The sequence below is a fragment of the Dendropsophus ebraccatus genome, chromosome 13, assembly GCF_027789765.1.
Source record: "Dendropsophus ebraccatus isolate aDenEbr1 chromosome 13, aDenEbr1.pat, whole genome shotgun sequence".
Taxonomy (NCBI): Eukaryota; Metazoa; Chordata; class Amphibia; order Anura; family Hylidae; genus Dendropsophus; species Dendropsophus ebraccatus.
Genome location: NC_091466.1, coordinates 78,788,110 through 78,804,749, shown reverse-complemented (window position 1 = coordinate 78,804,749; position 16,640 = coordinate 78,788,110). Strand labels below are relative to the sequence as shown.

The following is a 16,640-nucleotide window of genomic DNA, read 5'->3' as shown; positions in this document are numbered from 1 at the left end:
CTGATGTCGGTCCGTCACCCCATGTGCTCGGTGCTCTGATGTCCGTCCGTCCCCCCCCCCCCCCAATGTGCTCGGTGCTCTGATGTCCGTCCGTCACCCCATGTGCTCGGTGCTCTGATGTCCGTCCGTCCCCCCCCCCCCCCCAATGTGCTTCGGTGCTCTGATGTCCGTCCGTCACCCCATGTGCTCTGTGCTCATTTCCCCCCCCCCCCCCCCATGTGCTCGGTGCTCTGATGTCCCCCCCATGTGCTCGGTGCTCTGATGTCCGTCCGTCCCCCATGTGCTCGGTGCTCTGATGTCCGTCCGTCCCCCCCCACATGTGCTCAGTGCTCTGATGTCCGTCCGTCACCCCATGTGCTCGGTGCTCATTTTCCCCCCCCCCCCCCCCCCATGTGCTCGGTGCTCTGATGTCCGTCCGTCCCCCCATGTGATCGGTGCTCTGATGTCCCCCCCCCCCCCCCCCCCATGTGCTCGGTGCTCAGATGCCACTTAGCTTACCCCACATATTGTACAATGAACCTGTCACATTTCCATTTCTTTATCAGAGGTCTCAAGTGACGCTTGTTGTTCTTTTATTTTTCCAGTCAATGCCGCTCACTTACAGCGAGACCTGTGGGGTTATAGCAGCCATATTGGATTTATTAATATGTTTATTTATTTTTATTTTTTTCTTCTTCATTTTTAGGCTCATTACTTTTGGAATCAAAAATTAACCCGAACACGGCTTACCAGAAACAGCAGGTAAACCTGGAGACGGCTGTGTGTGTGTGTGTGTGTGTGTGTGTGTGTGTGTGTGTGTGTGTGTGTGTGTATGTATATATATATATATATATATATATATATATATATATATATATATATATATATATATATATATAATGTGTCTTTATCTCCTCACTGGTGATGCTGGGAGAGAATTGCCTGTTGTATGCAGCGTACAGCAGGAGTCACTCAGTAATGGGATGAGTAATGATTCCTTAAACCCTGGATCTCCAGCTTCTGCGGACTATAACACACAGCATGTCTGGGCAATGTTTGGGTGTCCCAGTATGCTGGGAGTTGTAGTGTTCCTATCATATATGAGAGAAGTTTAGGTTGCTGGGGGTCTGTGTGTCACCAGCGGGGATTTATAAGGCAATGAGCACAATATTACCCGTCTGTAAGACAGGAGGCCATGATGTGCCTGCGCGGAACTGGAGAGTGAGGAAAGGCCTCTGGTTTCGCTCTATAGGGCCATATGAACGCTTGTTTGTTGTGTGACCACTTGTACTTTATAATGTCGCCCTTCGCATCTCCATAAAATATACTGCAGAACAGAAAGAACTTGGCAGCTATTGGACATTGTGTGTGGTGCGGTCTCATCTGCACAGATGGGGGAAGAGGAGAGCCAGAGAGCTGAAGAGGATGAACCCTTACTGCTCTCCACATGACCCCCTTACGGTCTATGGTATTTTGGTAAACTACCCCTTTAAATTCGCAGCAAAAATGGAGTGCCATAGACTTTAATGGTAATCGGATTTGCAGCAGATTTCACTGCAAGAGATTCACATTGTGAAACCTGCTGCAGTACGGACGCGTGAAGGTTCCCTTAGGGGATGCGTAGTCAGGCGGTTCCCTTCTTCATAAGGTTTGGGTCACATAGTGACCGAGACCAGACAGTTGCCAAAAATCCAACCATGTAACTATAATTCATTGCGTTACCTGTGATACAACATGGCAGCATGTGACTGTGAGACCCAGGAGTGTAAGAGGAATGATAGCGGTGCACTCCTTTATATACAGCGGGGATGGATTTCCACAACAAACTGTAGAAGTTTGATTTTTTTTTTTTTTTTTTTTTTGCCCCACTAATCTGCTCATCTTCTGTCCGTCTACTTTTCAGGATACGTTGATTGTTTGGTCGGAGGCTGAAAACTATGACTTGGCTCTCAGTTTTCAGGAAAAAGCTGGATGTGATGAGATTTGGGAGAAAATATGTCAGGTACATAATACAACCCGTGTCCAGATCTCTTGCAGGAGACATAGGGGCAGCACTGCACTTATAGGTCGGCGGATTCTGTCCCTAGTACGCGCTCACAGCCGCGCGCCTTTCCTCCTGTGCGGAATCCGCCTGGCCATAGAATGGTGTTGAGGAGCGCATACTAGCGACAAAATCCGCCGGAATTTATCCACATGGATTCCGTAGTGTGGACCCACCCATAGGTTGTATTTCTATATACTATGTGTGAATTTCACAATTTTTTTCTTTAACTCCATTTTCTATTATTTTCATGTTACCTGTAGGTTCATTAAAGGGGAACTCCAGAAAAAAAATGTTTTTAAATCAATTGGTGCCAAAAAGTTATACACATCTGTAAATTACTTTTATTTAATAATCTCCAGTCTTCCAGTACTTATCAGCTGCTGTATGTCCTGCAGGAAGTGGTGTATTCTCTCCAGTCTGACACAGTGCTCTCTGCTGCCACCTCTGTCCATGTCAGGAACTGCCAGAGCAAGAGAGGTTTTCTATAGGGATTTGCTGCTGCTCTGGACAGTTCCTGACATGGACAGAGGTGGCAGCAGAGAGCACTGTGTCAGACTGGAGAGAGTACACCACTTCTTGCAGGACATACAGCAGCTGATAAACACTGGAAGAGTGAAGATTTTTAAATAGAGGTAAATTATAAATCTGTATGTCCCACCTTTAATGTGATCTTTTGATTTTGTGCTGTAGATTCTCACATGGCTTTGTCCAGTCACGTCTTTATATATATATATATATATATATATATATATATATATATATATATATATATATATATAATCTCTATCCTCAGACACCCTCACCCCTTGTGTGTTGGAGGAGATGTAATGTTGGGGAGGATCTGTGTGCAGGGTTGTGCATCCACATTGCGCTTAGTTTCTCATTCTCCAGGCGTTTACATTGCAGCAAGTTAACCTAACCGTTCTTTTTCCCACAGGTACAAGGAAAAGACCCTTCCGTGGACATCACTCAGGATCTGGTGGATGAATCGGAAGAAGAACGCTTCGAGGACATGTCCTCTCCAGGCTTGGAATTGCCATCCTGTGAACTTAGTCGGTTAGAGGAAATTGCTGAAGTGGTGGCCTCGTCGTTGCCCTCTCCGCTCCGACGGGAGAAGTTGGCTCTGTCTTTAGAGAATGAGGGGTACATTAAAAAACTCCTTGAACTTTTCCATGTGTGTGAAGACCTGGAAAACATTGAAGGATTACACCACTTGTATGAAATTATTAAGGGCATCTTCCTCTTAAACCGAACTGCGCTCTTTGAAGTCATGTTTTCTGAAGATTGCATTATGGACATCATCGGCTGCCTGGAGTACGACCCTTCCTTATCTGTACAGCGCAAACACAGGGAATTTCTAACAAAAACTGCTAAGTTTAAAGAGGTCATCCCCATATCGGACCCAGAACTGAAACAGAAAATCCACCAGACGTACCGCGTGCAGTACATACAAGACGTGGTATTGCCCACCCCCTCCGTCTTTGAAGAAAACATGTTGTCTACTCTCCACTCCTTCATATTTTTTAACAAAGTGGAGATAGTTGGGATGTTACAGGTAAGTCTGAGATGTGCACCCCCCCAGCCTCTGACCTGAGAGAACCAACTAATTCTTGTGTTTTTGGTTTATTTTGAGGTCTGATACTTTCAATCTGTATAGTAAATGAGTGATCTCATATGTGTGTAAATAAGGGTTCCATCCCCTATATACTGATTGTCTGAAAGGGCTATTCCACTGAAACATAACTTTTAATATGTTGCTGCCCATAGTGAGACTAACAATTCCTTCCATACTTGTTATTATCTATTTAGTCTCCTTCCCCCAGTTCTCAGCTGCTGCTTTCTGCTGAAACCAGAAAAATCTGTTAGTGAGTTTTTTTCCCTTTCTTTCCTCCTCCTCCTCTGCTGAGACGGCTGATGTAAACAAGTCCCTGGCAGGCTGTATCTGTCACATTGTAGCTTCTTTGTAATGCTGGGAGGGATAATCACAGTGAGTTCATCAGCAACTTGTCCTCAGATTAACCCTCTCAGCATTACAAAGAAGCTACAATGTTGCAAATACAGCCTGCCAGGGACATGTTTACAACAGCCGTCTCAGAAGGGAGGGGAGGGAGGAGACATAGAGAAAGGCTCACACTTAGATTTCTGTGTCTTCGGCAGAAAGCAGCAGATGAGAACTGGGGGAAGGAGACTGAATAGATAGTACCAAGTATGGAAGGAATAGTTAGTCTCTCCATGGGCAGCAACATATCAAAAGTTATGTTGGAGTGGAATACCCCTTTAAGAACTCTGCAGCATAGTAATATACAGAAAAACTACACATTTTCTCCTGGCTGTAACTATGTATGAGGCTGATGGTCTGTGACTAATCTGTATTTGTATATATAGTACGGGTACCAACTAGGAATGCACGAAGAATCAGAATTGTTTTGATTGATTTTCTGCGCTCCCCCTGTTTGGTGGCTGAGAGGAGACAGGAGGATATGGTGAATAGAGGCAGGAGAGTGGCTATTATATAAGGTATACAGGAAGCATAGGAACCACAAAAGTCTGATGGAAGAGGATGCCACACTGTGCCGGAACGTCTGCTCTACAGTCTCCCACCACTGTCCACAATGGCTACAAACTGGGTCTATGTGGAGGACACCGGTGCAGGTAAACATGGAGGATTAGTGTCCCCTAAAAGGAAGGAGATGGGTTAGTAGTCGTGTGGGTTCTGGGTGATGTGTGCAGGATTTCTTACAGACATATCTCCAACGTGTGAGAAACTATAGCTATTAGAGTCATCAGTTTTCTTCTGAAATACTAACCGATCCCCATACTCAGCACCAACATAAGCATTACCCCAGCAGGAAAATCCCCCACCCCAAACACATTGCCAAAGGGAGAGAGAGAAAACACCCATAGAGAATACACATCAGTAAGAGAATACCCCCCACAAACACAGTGTGAAGCTAATGTTGGAGTAACAAGGTCCCAGTAGCAGCCAGAGCGGTGCAGCCAATACCCCTAGACCAGGCGTGGGGAACCTCTGGGCCTCCATTTGTTGCAAAACTTCCATTCCCATCCTGCCTGAAGAGCTTAAAGAGTCACTGTCGTATTTTTTTTTTTTGCAGAAATCAATAGTCCAGGCGATTTTAAGAAACTTTGTAATTGGGTTTATTAGCCAAATCTGCCATTATCTGCATGTAAGAAGCCTTTTCCCAGGTCCCCCCCTCCTTCCTCTTTTTCATCCACTCTGAAAATTGTGACTTGTTGCAGGAGACGTCCCCTGTCTGTTCTAGGGAGAGGGGAGGGGGGAGGAGGAAGGAGGGAGTTAGCCGGCAGCAGAAAGCAGATAACAGAGGATTACAGGCACGGAGCTGGGTGACAGCTGTAATCCGAGCTCAGACAGGTCACTGGTGACTGTCACAGGAGATATCCCGTGAGGGATTTGTAGATTAACTCTTTGTTGTCCTGTTTTGGTCTTTTCTTTAGCTCTCTCCATAGGAGAACAATGAAGACAGGGGGGAGAGCTTCAAACTGCTTTTTCATGATAAAAATGCATTTTTCGGATAATAAACCCAATTACAAAGTTTCTTAAAATCGCCTGGACTATTGATTTCTGCAAAAAAAAAATTCACGACAGTGACACTTTAAAGCAGGCATAGGTTACCTGCGGCCCTCCAGCTGTTGCACACTTCCAATTCCCATCATTCCTGGACAGCCAAAGCTTTAGTTCTTCAGGCATGATGGGAATTGTAGTTTTCCCATCCCTGCACTAGACGTTTTCTACTGATGTCTGCAAACAATGACGTTGTGTTCTGGAGTATTCTGCCATGCTCCTTGCTTTGTACCAGTGGCTGATGGAAAAGCTCTACTACCCATAACGCCATCCAATCCCATTGAAATCCTTAGTGATATATTGTGTGTGGCCACATGGTATTTATTTTCAGATTGCGCCATTTTTAATTTTATGTGTTGATTTTAAGTGATATTCAGGTATCCTAAAAAAATGTATATTTTTCTGGGGGCACAGTAAAAATAAATGATACTCAACTAGCCTGATCCCCTGCAACTCTCTTTTCACCGCCTGCAATCCCCAGCCTGTCACTGCTTTGTCTTCTCAGCAGGACCTGACCGCTCAGTCAGTCACCAGATGAGGCAGGAGCCCAGAGATTGGCTGAGCAGGTCTAATGACTAGCAGGGGACTGGAGGGTGCTAACATGGTGGCTCTGGGGGATTGAGGAGTATCATGTTTTTTATTTAAAAAAAAATCTGGAATTACCCCTTTAAGGAATCACTGTGTTATGTAAAACCATTTTACATCTGTTCCTTTTTTCTATAATGTTTGAAGTTGTGAACAAAAATCACTGTGTGTGCTGAATCTCTGCGGATCTCTGCTTGCTGTGTCATTGTAATGTACTGTAGATGAGAGCTGTGTGAGCAGGGCTCTGGCTGGCTATGTGTACGGTCGGCTTTAGGCTCAGTTCATGTCTTGTTACATGTATACGTCGAGGGTCACCTGTGCGGTGTCAAACGTCAGTATCACAAGCGACTGGATCACTAGTTATGTCACCAAGTCTCTATGGGAATGTGCACTTTATTATACAGTCAATAAGGGAAAAAGAAAGTTACATGTTATAGTGTGTTGTGGTTGGGAGGGTTATTTAGATTGTAAGCTCCTGTGAGCAGGGACCCCTCTTTAATATACATTTGTATTACTATGCAGTATATGGTTCTATATGACAAATGTCATGTATATGATTCCTTCCTGTCATTTGCAGTCCTCTTTATTTTTAGAATTTTTAGGTTTGTTAGACTCTTGCTTCAGATTGTGTTACCATCCCTATTGGAGAAATATTCACATAGTCGGCCAAGTGAGGTTTCTGGTGTTAGTAAGAGATGACGCTACTGCCGCCACTTACCCTGCCGTCTACTCACCTGACTTTTCTTTTTTTTTTTAATTCATATTATAGGAAGATGAGAAATTTCTTACAGAATTATTTGCGCACCTCACAGATGAAGCCACAGATGATGAGAAGCGTCAGGAGCTGGTACGTGGAGCTGCTAGTAACCTGGATGAAGACCCCCTCACAGTCACCATATAATGTATGACCCTCATTCTGTTCTACTTTAGGTGAATTTCCTGAAAGAGTTTTGCGCTTTCTCCCAAACTTTACAACCTCAGAACAGAGATGCTTTCTTCAAGACTTTATCTAACATGGGCATCCTGCCGGCCCTGGAAGTCATTCTGGTAGGTATATTATAACTTTCCACTACTATATGTTACTTTATAGGCCCTCCAGCTGTTGCAGAACCACAATTCCCATCATGCCTGGACAGCCAAAACTTTAGCTCTCCAGGCATGATGGGAATTGTAGTTTTGCAACAGCTGGAGGGCCATGAGTTGGACACCGTACCCAATACAGTTTCTGTATACCGTTTATGTCCCTCCAGGGTATGGATGATACACAAGTCCGCAGTGCGGCCACTGATATCTTTTCCTACCTTGTGGAGTACAACCCATCCATGGTGCGGGAGTTTGTAATGCAGGAGTCGCAGCAGAATGATGATGTAAGTAGCTTCCTGGATTCATCTATGGAGTAAGAGAGGCTGTTTGGTTCTTTTCTTACCGTGTACAAAACCTTAAAGCGAATACATCACCTAGATTTTTTTTTTTTTTTTACTGATTACATCTAGATATTAAATTAAATTTTTTTGTGATGTTTCTATTTTCTAATTTTTAACATTTTATTTTTAGTATATTATTATCTTATTATCTTAGTGCCATGCCTCACAGCAGCAGCGTTAGACGTGCAGCCCCACAACTGTTGCAAAACTACTATTCCCATAATGCCCGGACAGCCAAAGCTTTAGCTCTCCCGGCATGATGGGTATTGTAGTTTTTGCAACAGCTGGAGGGCCTTAAGTTTGACACCTGTGCTTTACAGCAAGTCTCATGAACATAGAAACAACTTGTCATTTATATTGTGCAGTTTAACCGGTGAACCTTTTTTTTTTTTTTTTTTTATTAGGACATCTTGCTGATCAACCTGATAATTGAGCATATGATTTGTGACACTGATCCAGAGCTGGGAGGAGCCGTACAGCTGACCGGACTGCTGAGGACGTTGGTGGATCCAGATAACATGCTGGCAACGACGAGTGTAAGAGACCATATTTATTGTCTGCATTTCTCTACCCCTCATGTGTCACTTGTGTTACCTTCTCTGTCTCTTGTACACTTGCCTTGTATGTGTGTGTCACTTGTTACCTTCTCTGTCTCTTGTACACTTGCCTTGTATGTGTGTGTCACTTGTGTTACCTTCTCTGTCTCTTGTACACTTGCCTTGTATGTGTGTGTCACTTGTTACCTTCTCTGTCTCTTGTACACTTGCCTTGTATGTGTGTGTCACTTGTTACCTTTTCTGTCTCTTGTACACTTGCCTTGTATGTGTGTGTCACTTGTGTTACCTTCTCTGTCTCTTGTACACTTGCCTTGTATGTGTGTGTCACTTGTGTTACCTTCTCTGTCTCTTGTACACTTGCCTTGTGTGTGTCACTTGTTACCTTTTCTGTCTCTTGTACACTTGCCTTGTATGTGTGTGTCACTTGTGTTACCTTCTCTGTCTCTTGTACACTTGCCTTGTATGTGTGTGTCACTTGTTACCTTCTCTGTCTCTTGTACACTTGCCTTGTATGTGTGTGTCACTTGTTACCTTTTCTGTCTCTTGTACACTTGCCTTGTATGTGTGTGTCACTTGTTACCTTCTCTGTCTCTTGTACACTTGCCTTGTATGTGTGTGTCACTTGTTACCTTCTCTGTCTCTTGTACACTTGCCTTGTATGTGTGCGTCAGACTGCTTCTATAGTGGTTAACCCTATTGACTTTAATGGGGTCGGTTGGGTTTGTATTAAGATGCCTTTCTAGACAGATGTGTACTTACAATTTACTAAGATTAGTCCGGTCATTGTTTTCACCCATATTGCTCATTTAGAACAAACCTCTTTGGGTTTTTTTCTGTAGAAAACGGAGAAGACAGAATTCTTAGGCTTCTTCTACAAGCATTGCATGCACGTCCTCACTGCTCCATTACTGGCTAACACTACAGAGGAGAAACCCAGTAAAGGTCAGCAAGTCCAAAGGGGTATTGTCATATATTACTCTTCTATCTCATATATATAGTAGTCACTGGAGATAATGTGTTATCCCTTGTCCAGTGCAGAGGTGACCAGTGCATGTTGTCACCAGCGGAGTCACTACTCACTGTGTGCCCATATGCTTTAAAGCGTAACTGTCATGTTTTTTTTTTTATTGCAGAAATCAGTAGTATAAGCGATTTTAAGAAACTCTGTAATAGGTTTTATCAGCCAAAAAAGCCTCCTTCTGTACTCAAGAAGCAATCTCCCAGCCTCCCCCCCTGACTTCTTATCTGTGCATTATCAGGCAAACACGTCTTCATTACAGAGAAGCCAGTGAAGACGGGCTCTGCTCTCTCCATTGTAAGCCTATGAAGGGGGGAGGGGCTGAGGGAGATGAGGGAGCAGGAAGAGGTGACATGAAGGTCCGCTGTTTGTAGACTCTCTGGGCAACTAAAACGCTAAATTCAGGTGTCAGAAAGGTCAGTGCTTATCTATGAACTTACTGAGAGAAGATTGCAGGGTGTTGTGCTTTGCAGGACTGCTCCGTGCTCACTCACTCCTAACAGCCCCTCCCCTCTCCATAGCCACATAATGGAGACAGAAATCCTGCTTTATCTGATGTGAGGGGGGAGGCTGGGAGATTGCTTTTTCACTACAGAAGGAAACTCTTTTAGTACATAAAACCTATTACAGAGTTTCTTAAAATCGCTTGTACTGTTGATATTTAATGTTTTCAGAAAAATGGCCCTGAAATGACAGTTATGCTTTAATGGTAGAGCTTGTATTTAGGTCATAAAGTCTATAAGAATATGTTGGTTTATCAAACAAGCAGCTCAGAAAAAAAACCTGAATTTTAGTTGTTTGTTTTGCAGTTTTCCCAATTAAATTTTTTTCTTTTTTCTTTCAGATGATTTCCAGACGGCTCAGTTGCTGGCGCTGATCTTGGAGCTGTTAACGTTTTGTGTAGAACATCACACATATCACATAAAGAACTACATCATCAACAAGGACATCCTGCGCAGAGTGCTGGTACTTATGTCCTCTGTGCACTCTTTCCTGGCCCTGTGTAAGTACCTAAGGCACTGAGGCGGCTTCCTACCCCCAGTATACCGTCACATTCAGCAACCCTGCTTCTGTCCATGACAGACACATACATCATCTGCTGGTCCATGATTCATGAGGAAGCAGCTGATAGCATTGTAATAAACCTGTTAAACCAAGCAGTTAGCCCGTCGTAATATACTATTGTTATTACAGGCGCCCTGCGGTTCATGCGGAAAATAGTCGGCCTGAAGGATGAATTCTATAACAGATATATAGTGAAAAGCTTCCTGTTTGAGCCTGTGGTTAAAGCATTTCTCAATAATGGTTCTCGATATAACCTCCTAAACTCGGCCATCATTGAGATCTTTGAATACGTGCGAGTGGTGAGTACCCTGCTGTAATTGTTTCATTCAAGTGTATAAAACTATGAAAATGCTGCACCTTGGAATTGTAACTAAAGGAAAAAAAAAGACCCTAACCTGCTGACATCTCCCTATTGGACACAGTGCACTAGTTTCTTACCTTCATCCTCTGCACTATTTCCATGCTGTTAGAGGGTTATCCTCTTTGCTGATTAGGTGTTGTGGTGCACTGGGGGCGGGGCTTCTGCACTAATCTGCCCTGCCCCTTCTAGGCTGGCCGAGAACTGTAGTCCCGCCCCAAAATGCCTTATTAGCATAAATATTAATTTACTAACAGCACAGAAATGGCGCAAAGGTGAAGGTGACAAACTATAGGCAGATGTCAGCAGGTTACTTGCTTCTAACCCGCTGATAGTTTCCCTTTACACTTCTCTATATCCAGGCTCCCTGTTCCCATTGACCGATATGATTTCTGTCTAACAGGAGGATATCAAATCATTAACAGCTCATGTCATTGAGAATTACTGGAAAGCTTTAGAGGATGTGGAATATGTACAGACATTCAAAGGACTTAAACTGCGATACGATCAGCAACGTGAAAGACAAGACAACCCCAAGCTTGACAGGTTTGTGTCAGAGCCGTATCATTGGAAACTGAGCAATAAGCTTGGACCAGGACTACATTTATCATGGTAACACCAGAAATATTATGCAGTGATTTATGGGAGTGACTGCGTTCATAAAGGATGCTGAAAATTCATCCAGCCACTTAAATAGCTAGAACTGCACCAGTTGTTCTTGTGTGGCATACGCGCTGGTACTTGTTACACCTAAGAGGATGCATTATGTTCAAGCAAAGAACACTGCCACCCAGTAATAACAAAGGACATACCTTAAAGGGGTACACCAACCTTTTTATATTTTTTTTTTTCCAAATCATCTAGTGTCAGAAAGTTATACAGGTTTTTAATTTACTGTTTAAAAAAATCCCCAGTCTTCCAGTACTTATCAGCTGCTGTATTTCCTGCAGGAAGTGGTGTATTCTCTCCAGTATGACACAGCGCTCTCTGCTGCCACCTCTGTCCATGTCAGGAACTGTCCAGAGCAGCAGTAAATCTCCATAGAAAACCTCTGCTGCTCTGGACAGTTCCTGACATGGACAGAGGTGGCATTAGAGAGTACTGTGTCAGACTGGAGAGAATACACCACTTCCTGCAGGACATACAGCAGCTGATAAGTACTGGAAGACTGGAGAGAATACACCACTTCCTGCAGGACATACAGCAGCTGATAAGTACTGGAAGACTGGAGAGAATACACCACTTCCTGCAGGACATACAGCAGCTGATAAGTACTGGAAGACTGGAGAGAATACACCACTTCCTGCAGGACATACAGCAGCTGATAAGTACTGGAAGACTGGAGAGAATACACCACGTCCTGCAGGACATAAAGCAGCTGATAAGTACTGGAAGAATGGAAAATTTGAAATAGAAATAATTTACAAATCTATATAACTTTCTGACACCAGTTAATTTTTTTTTTTGCTGGAGTACCCCTTTAAGGCATAATTCCAAAAATCATTAATCAGTTCACCCACTTGACCTCCCCAGCCCTTTTTCCATCTTTCTAAGAGGAATAAAAATTGTACCTAAACATTTATCTGCTCGGCAGCATGCGGTCCATCCTCAGGAATCACCGGTACCGGAGAGACGCTCGCTCTATAGAGGATGAGGAGGAGATGTGGTTTAACACTGATGAGGATGACCTGGAGGACGGGGATCCACTGGTTTTACCTTCAGACAAAATAAAGAATATTGACGATCTGAATGATCCCATCAGCAAGTTCATGGAGAGAAAGAAATGTAAGTATTTGGTTTGATACCTATGACATCGCTGGTGGAGAGGGGAACTTGTGTTCATGGAAGTCACTTCTACGTTAGTAACGTTCAGCTTGGAGCATAAACAGGTCACACTGGGCTCTGTAATATGAACTCCATTGGCTTCGTTCAGCTCATCTACAAGTGGCTACATCAGCCCTCCAGCTGTTGTAAAACTACCATTCCCATCATGCCTGGATAGCTAAAGCTTTGGCTGTCCAGGCATGATGGGAATTGTAGTTTTGCAACAGCTGGAGGGCCAAAGGTTCCCCACCCCTGGGCTACATAGATGCTGTGGAGCTAGGGTCTCTGTTATAAAGAGGGTCAGCCTTACATTAGGCATCTTCGGTCTGTACATGGCACTGGCTAGGGGTTGTTTGAGAGCAGAAGATGGCTGAAGCCTTCTGGGCTTATGTCCTGAGCAGGGGGCGGGTGTATATCCCGATCATGGCGTGTGAACCATGTTCAGTAGCCACACAATGCCGCAGATGCACGTCATGATCGGTATGTACCTCTCTTCGCTTTGAAAGCAAGCCTTACAGAACGTGCGCATCGGGAAGCAGTCGTCGGCTCCTGGGCAACCCCTTTAACTGCTTCTACAGCCTTTACACGTTTTGTTACCATTTTTTTTTTTTTTTTTTTAGTGAAGGACAGTGAAGAGAAAGAGGTTCTCCTGAAGACCAGTCTCACCGGGCGCCAGAGTTCAAGTTTTAAACTTTCCTTTTCTGGAGGATCGAAGACGAATCTCACCAGCCAGTCCACAGCGAGCAGCTTACCAGGGTCACCAGGTTCTCCCGGGTCACCTGGTTCTCCTGGCTCCCCTGGATCAGTTTCCAAAAGCACACCCCAGACGGCAGCTATTACTACAAAGGTATATACTGATAGTGGTGCCGAATGAGCGATCCAGTCACCGAGCGGTGTCAGCCAAATGCGTCAGGCAGTATTGTATCATTTTATCAGAAAAAATGCCAGACGCCATGCCGCAAACCCAACCAGCCCTATTAAAGGGAATGTGTCAGCTGCAATTTATCTTCCAAACAGCTGAGACTGTTACTGGTCGTGCAAGGAGACACATAAGACCTTCTATATATCTGTCTGTGCTTCCAGAATATAGGAAATGCTTTTATTCACTGGTGTAAAGTGTTCCCAAGCCCCTAAAGTCCTGAGGGCTGTAACACTACCTTGCTCCCCCTCCCATCCCTGACAGTTGGGTGGAAAAGTCCTGTTTTCAAATTTTGCGCCTGCCTACAATTTGTATGCGCAGTGCGGGAACAAGATTTTTAAGCGGGGCATATTGCTGGAAGCTGACAGTCCATCAAGCATGACAGGACAGGAGGAGGAGAGAGGAGGCGTCCCAGGAGTTTAGGGACTCCTCTGACACTTTCACCCTTAAAATTAAAAGCTTGTGTTTTCTTGACAGCCATTTAACGGTGTCCACAGTTTGGGATGTGACTGATTCCCTTTGAAGTTTGAATATCCGCCGCCCCTTTAGAGCTTAGCTTTGTTTACACCCCCTATAGGGTGGCATAACCTGCGACTCATTTAGGAAACAGGCGGATTCACTCTCATAGAAAAGTAAAGAAACCGCCACAACAATACTCATGCCTTATTTCATATGACCCATCTCCTGTGCATAAGATATGGTATAGGGAGGCGCAGCTGATGTCCAGGGACCTAACGGGTCTACATTGCACAATCCAAGGAAAAAGCCAGCGATGCAGCCATCCCATAAAGCAACCCAAAAAATTCATGTAGATAGTATATGTGACGCATTTTGACGTACAAACATCTTAATCACTGCATAAAAACATAATGTAAAATACACACAAACTGGCCACGCGTCCTTGGTGAGCGAGTTAGAGAATTGTGGGACAGAAATGAGGCGCAGGTGGATGTGACTATCTCCCCCCCTGTGGGGCCTATGAAGTGCCGTCCATGTCCAGTGTGTAACAGATCCATCACTGCTGTGTTCTCTTTCACTTGGCTTCAGTAATGGAGCAGTGGAGGTATGAACCCGCAGCGATCAGACACTGATCAGCCATCCAACCTAATGACACTCTTATAACTTTCCAGGGAGGCCTTGTGGGACTAGTAGACTATCCAGATGACGATGAGGAGGAGGATGATGATGAAGAGGAGGAGAAGGAAGAGACTCTGCCGCTCAGTAAGAAAGCAAGGCTTGGCTCTTAATACCAGCAGTTTGTTTGGACAAATCCCATCAAACAACTGATCTCCCGCAACAACAGAAAACCCGCCCCAGCCGGGCGCACCGTGCTGCCAGCGAGTCTGACACAAACCAACATGTAGATATCAGCTCATAAGTGCCAATTCCCAGGAGCACCAGGGAGGGAAGACATGACATTTGGACAGGACTTAGACGCCTTGTACTCTCCCGCAGACCACACATTGCCCTTTTCTCAGGGAAGGAAATAAAAGTCAAATAAAAAAAAAAGTAAAAAAAAAAAAAGCCAACAGGGCAGGAGTTTCTTGTTGAACTCTCGATTGGCTGGTCAGATGCTCCGAAGCTTAAAGCGAGAGGAGGAGAGAGGCTCTGAGATGGCGCCGCTAGGAGGAACGTCTGCAGCTATACATACAATGGATGCCAGCACTTCTGATTGGGCGGATCCTGTCTGCCTAGATAGGATTCCCACATCCTGAACCTTTTCTTTTCTCATTACATTTGCCACAACAGGTTTTAAAAGAAACCCTCGGTGGGGTGAGCCGATTACAACATTTTTTTTTCCTCAATTTCTTTTTCTCAAATTTTTTCTTTTCCAGTTCGTCTCCCCTCGTATTGCCCTTATACTGCAGCTTTCTTTTGAAGGTGTAGGGGAAGATCTCAACCCCAACTTGATTAAAAAAAAAAATTGAGTGGAATTCTAGATGTGGTCACCTCGTGTCATGATTTGTATCATTTTATATTCCTTTCTCCCACCCTGGGTGTATGCTGAGTTGTTGAATCTGTTTGGGACCATTAAATTTTTTTTCATGTAATATCAAACTCTTGTGCTGCTTATGTGCTTTCTGCTGGGCCGTGGTGTGGACGAATGGACGTTGCTGAATACAATTGGTTTCTCTTGTATTGGGGATGTTAGCACCGTGCTGCCCATCCATTCTGTATTTTGATTACAGGACTGTCATAATAATATGCAAGCTGAATATGCTCTCCATTGTAATGGTGAGCAGTCTAAAGCGGCCCTGTCATTCAGACGTTTGTTTTGCACCTGCCATCATACTCCATTTCTGACCTGAGGTTATAATGGAGCCCACCTCCTGTAAGCAGCCAGGTTGGCCAGAGATTGGGGGTTCTTCTGCTCACCCGCTCTGTAAATCACAATTGCAGCCGAACTTAGGACCCAGACCAGACACATCAAACGTTTGTAAAAATGACTGTAACAACTTTAACTGGTGTCAGAAAGTTATATAGGTTTGTAAATTACTTCTGTTTAAAAATCTCACATCTTCCAGTACTTATCAGCTGCTGTGTGTCCTGCAGGAAGTGATGTATTCTCTCCAGTCTGACACAGTGCTCTCTGCTGCCCCTTCTGTCCATGTCAGGAACTGTCCAGAGCAGCAGCAAATCCCCATAGAAAACCTCTCCTGCTCTGGACAGTTCATTCTGCAGTATTTTGGATGTGTTTATAAACCGTGCACGGCCTGCATTACCATCACTCTGATCTTCTAACGGCAAAGTGCTTCTTTAGAAAAACTCAGTAAAATCATGATAGTTTTGCATGGAGCTTGGCTAAGTATCCAATGCAGCCTGAACTTACCTGCTTCTATGGAGACAGAAACTTCATGACAATCAGGGTATGTGCACACTAAGGCATCCTGGTGGATTCCACCGCTTGCCCCCGCATCTGCGCCTGTGCCATAGACCCCATGAACTGGTTCATTCTTCGGCGGATAGCGGAATCTTCCTGTACATAGAATGGAGTCTATGGCACAGGCGGAGATCTGTGGGGGGGGAGCTGCGCAAATTGTGGCATGTGATCCGCCAGAATTCTGTAGTGTGCACATACCCTTACACCTCATGGTCAGTCGGTTTTCAGGCCCGTATAGTATGTCTGCAATCTTCATCTGCAAAAAATGTAATCATAGTGCACCTGTAATCTGTTTTTTGCACAGAAAATTGGAAGATACAGTAATAGTTAAAGTGGACGTTACACCCATAACGTCCGCAAAAAAATGTGGATCCCATAGACTTTA

General features: G+C 44.4%; 1 protein-coding gene across 2 annotated transcripts in view; it reads left to right on the top strand.

The window, feature by feature from the left end:
• The window catches only part of PPP4R3A (protein phosphatase 4 regulatory subunit 3A), a 23,214-nt gene extending 7,782 nt beyond the window's left edge, over nt 1–15,432 (top strand). The window contains exons 2-15 of one of the 2 annotated variants that reach the window (XM_069949297.1): nt 686–741; nt 1,883–1,981; nt 2,961–3,578; nt 6,979–7,056; nt 7,140–7,256; nt 7,460–7,576; nt 8,038–8,169; nt 9,030–9,132; nt 10,053–10,211; nt 10,403–10,572; nt 11,035–11,177; nt 12,226–12,416; nt 13,076–13,302; nt 14,505–15,432. In XM_069949297.1, coding sequence (XP_069805398.1) covers nt 686–741; nt 1,883–1,981; nt 2,961–3,578; nt 6,979–7,056; nt 7,140–7,256; nt 7,460–7,576; nt 8,038–8,169; nt 9,030–9,132; nt 10,053–10,211; nt 10,403–10,572; nt 11,035–11,177; nt 12,226–12,416; nt 13,076–13,302; nt 14,505–14,621 — 2,327 coding nt within the window. In that variant the 3' untranslated portion in view covers nt 14,622–15,432. Of the gene's footprint in view, nt 1–685; nt 742–1,882; nt 1,982–2,960; nt 3,579–6,978; nt 7,057–7,139; nt 7,257–7,459; nt 7,577–8,037; nt 8,170–9,029; nt 9,151–10,052; nt 10,212–10,402; nt 10,573–11,034; nt 11,178–12,225; nt 12,417–13,075; nt 13,303–14,504 lie in introns of both variants that reach the window. The other variant, XM_069949296.1, reaches the window with a different exon arrangement.
• Nucleotides 15,433–16,640: the final 1,208 nt, after the last annotated feature.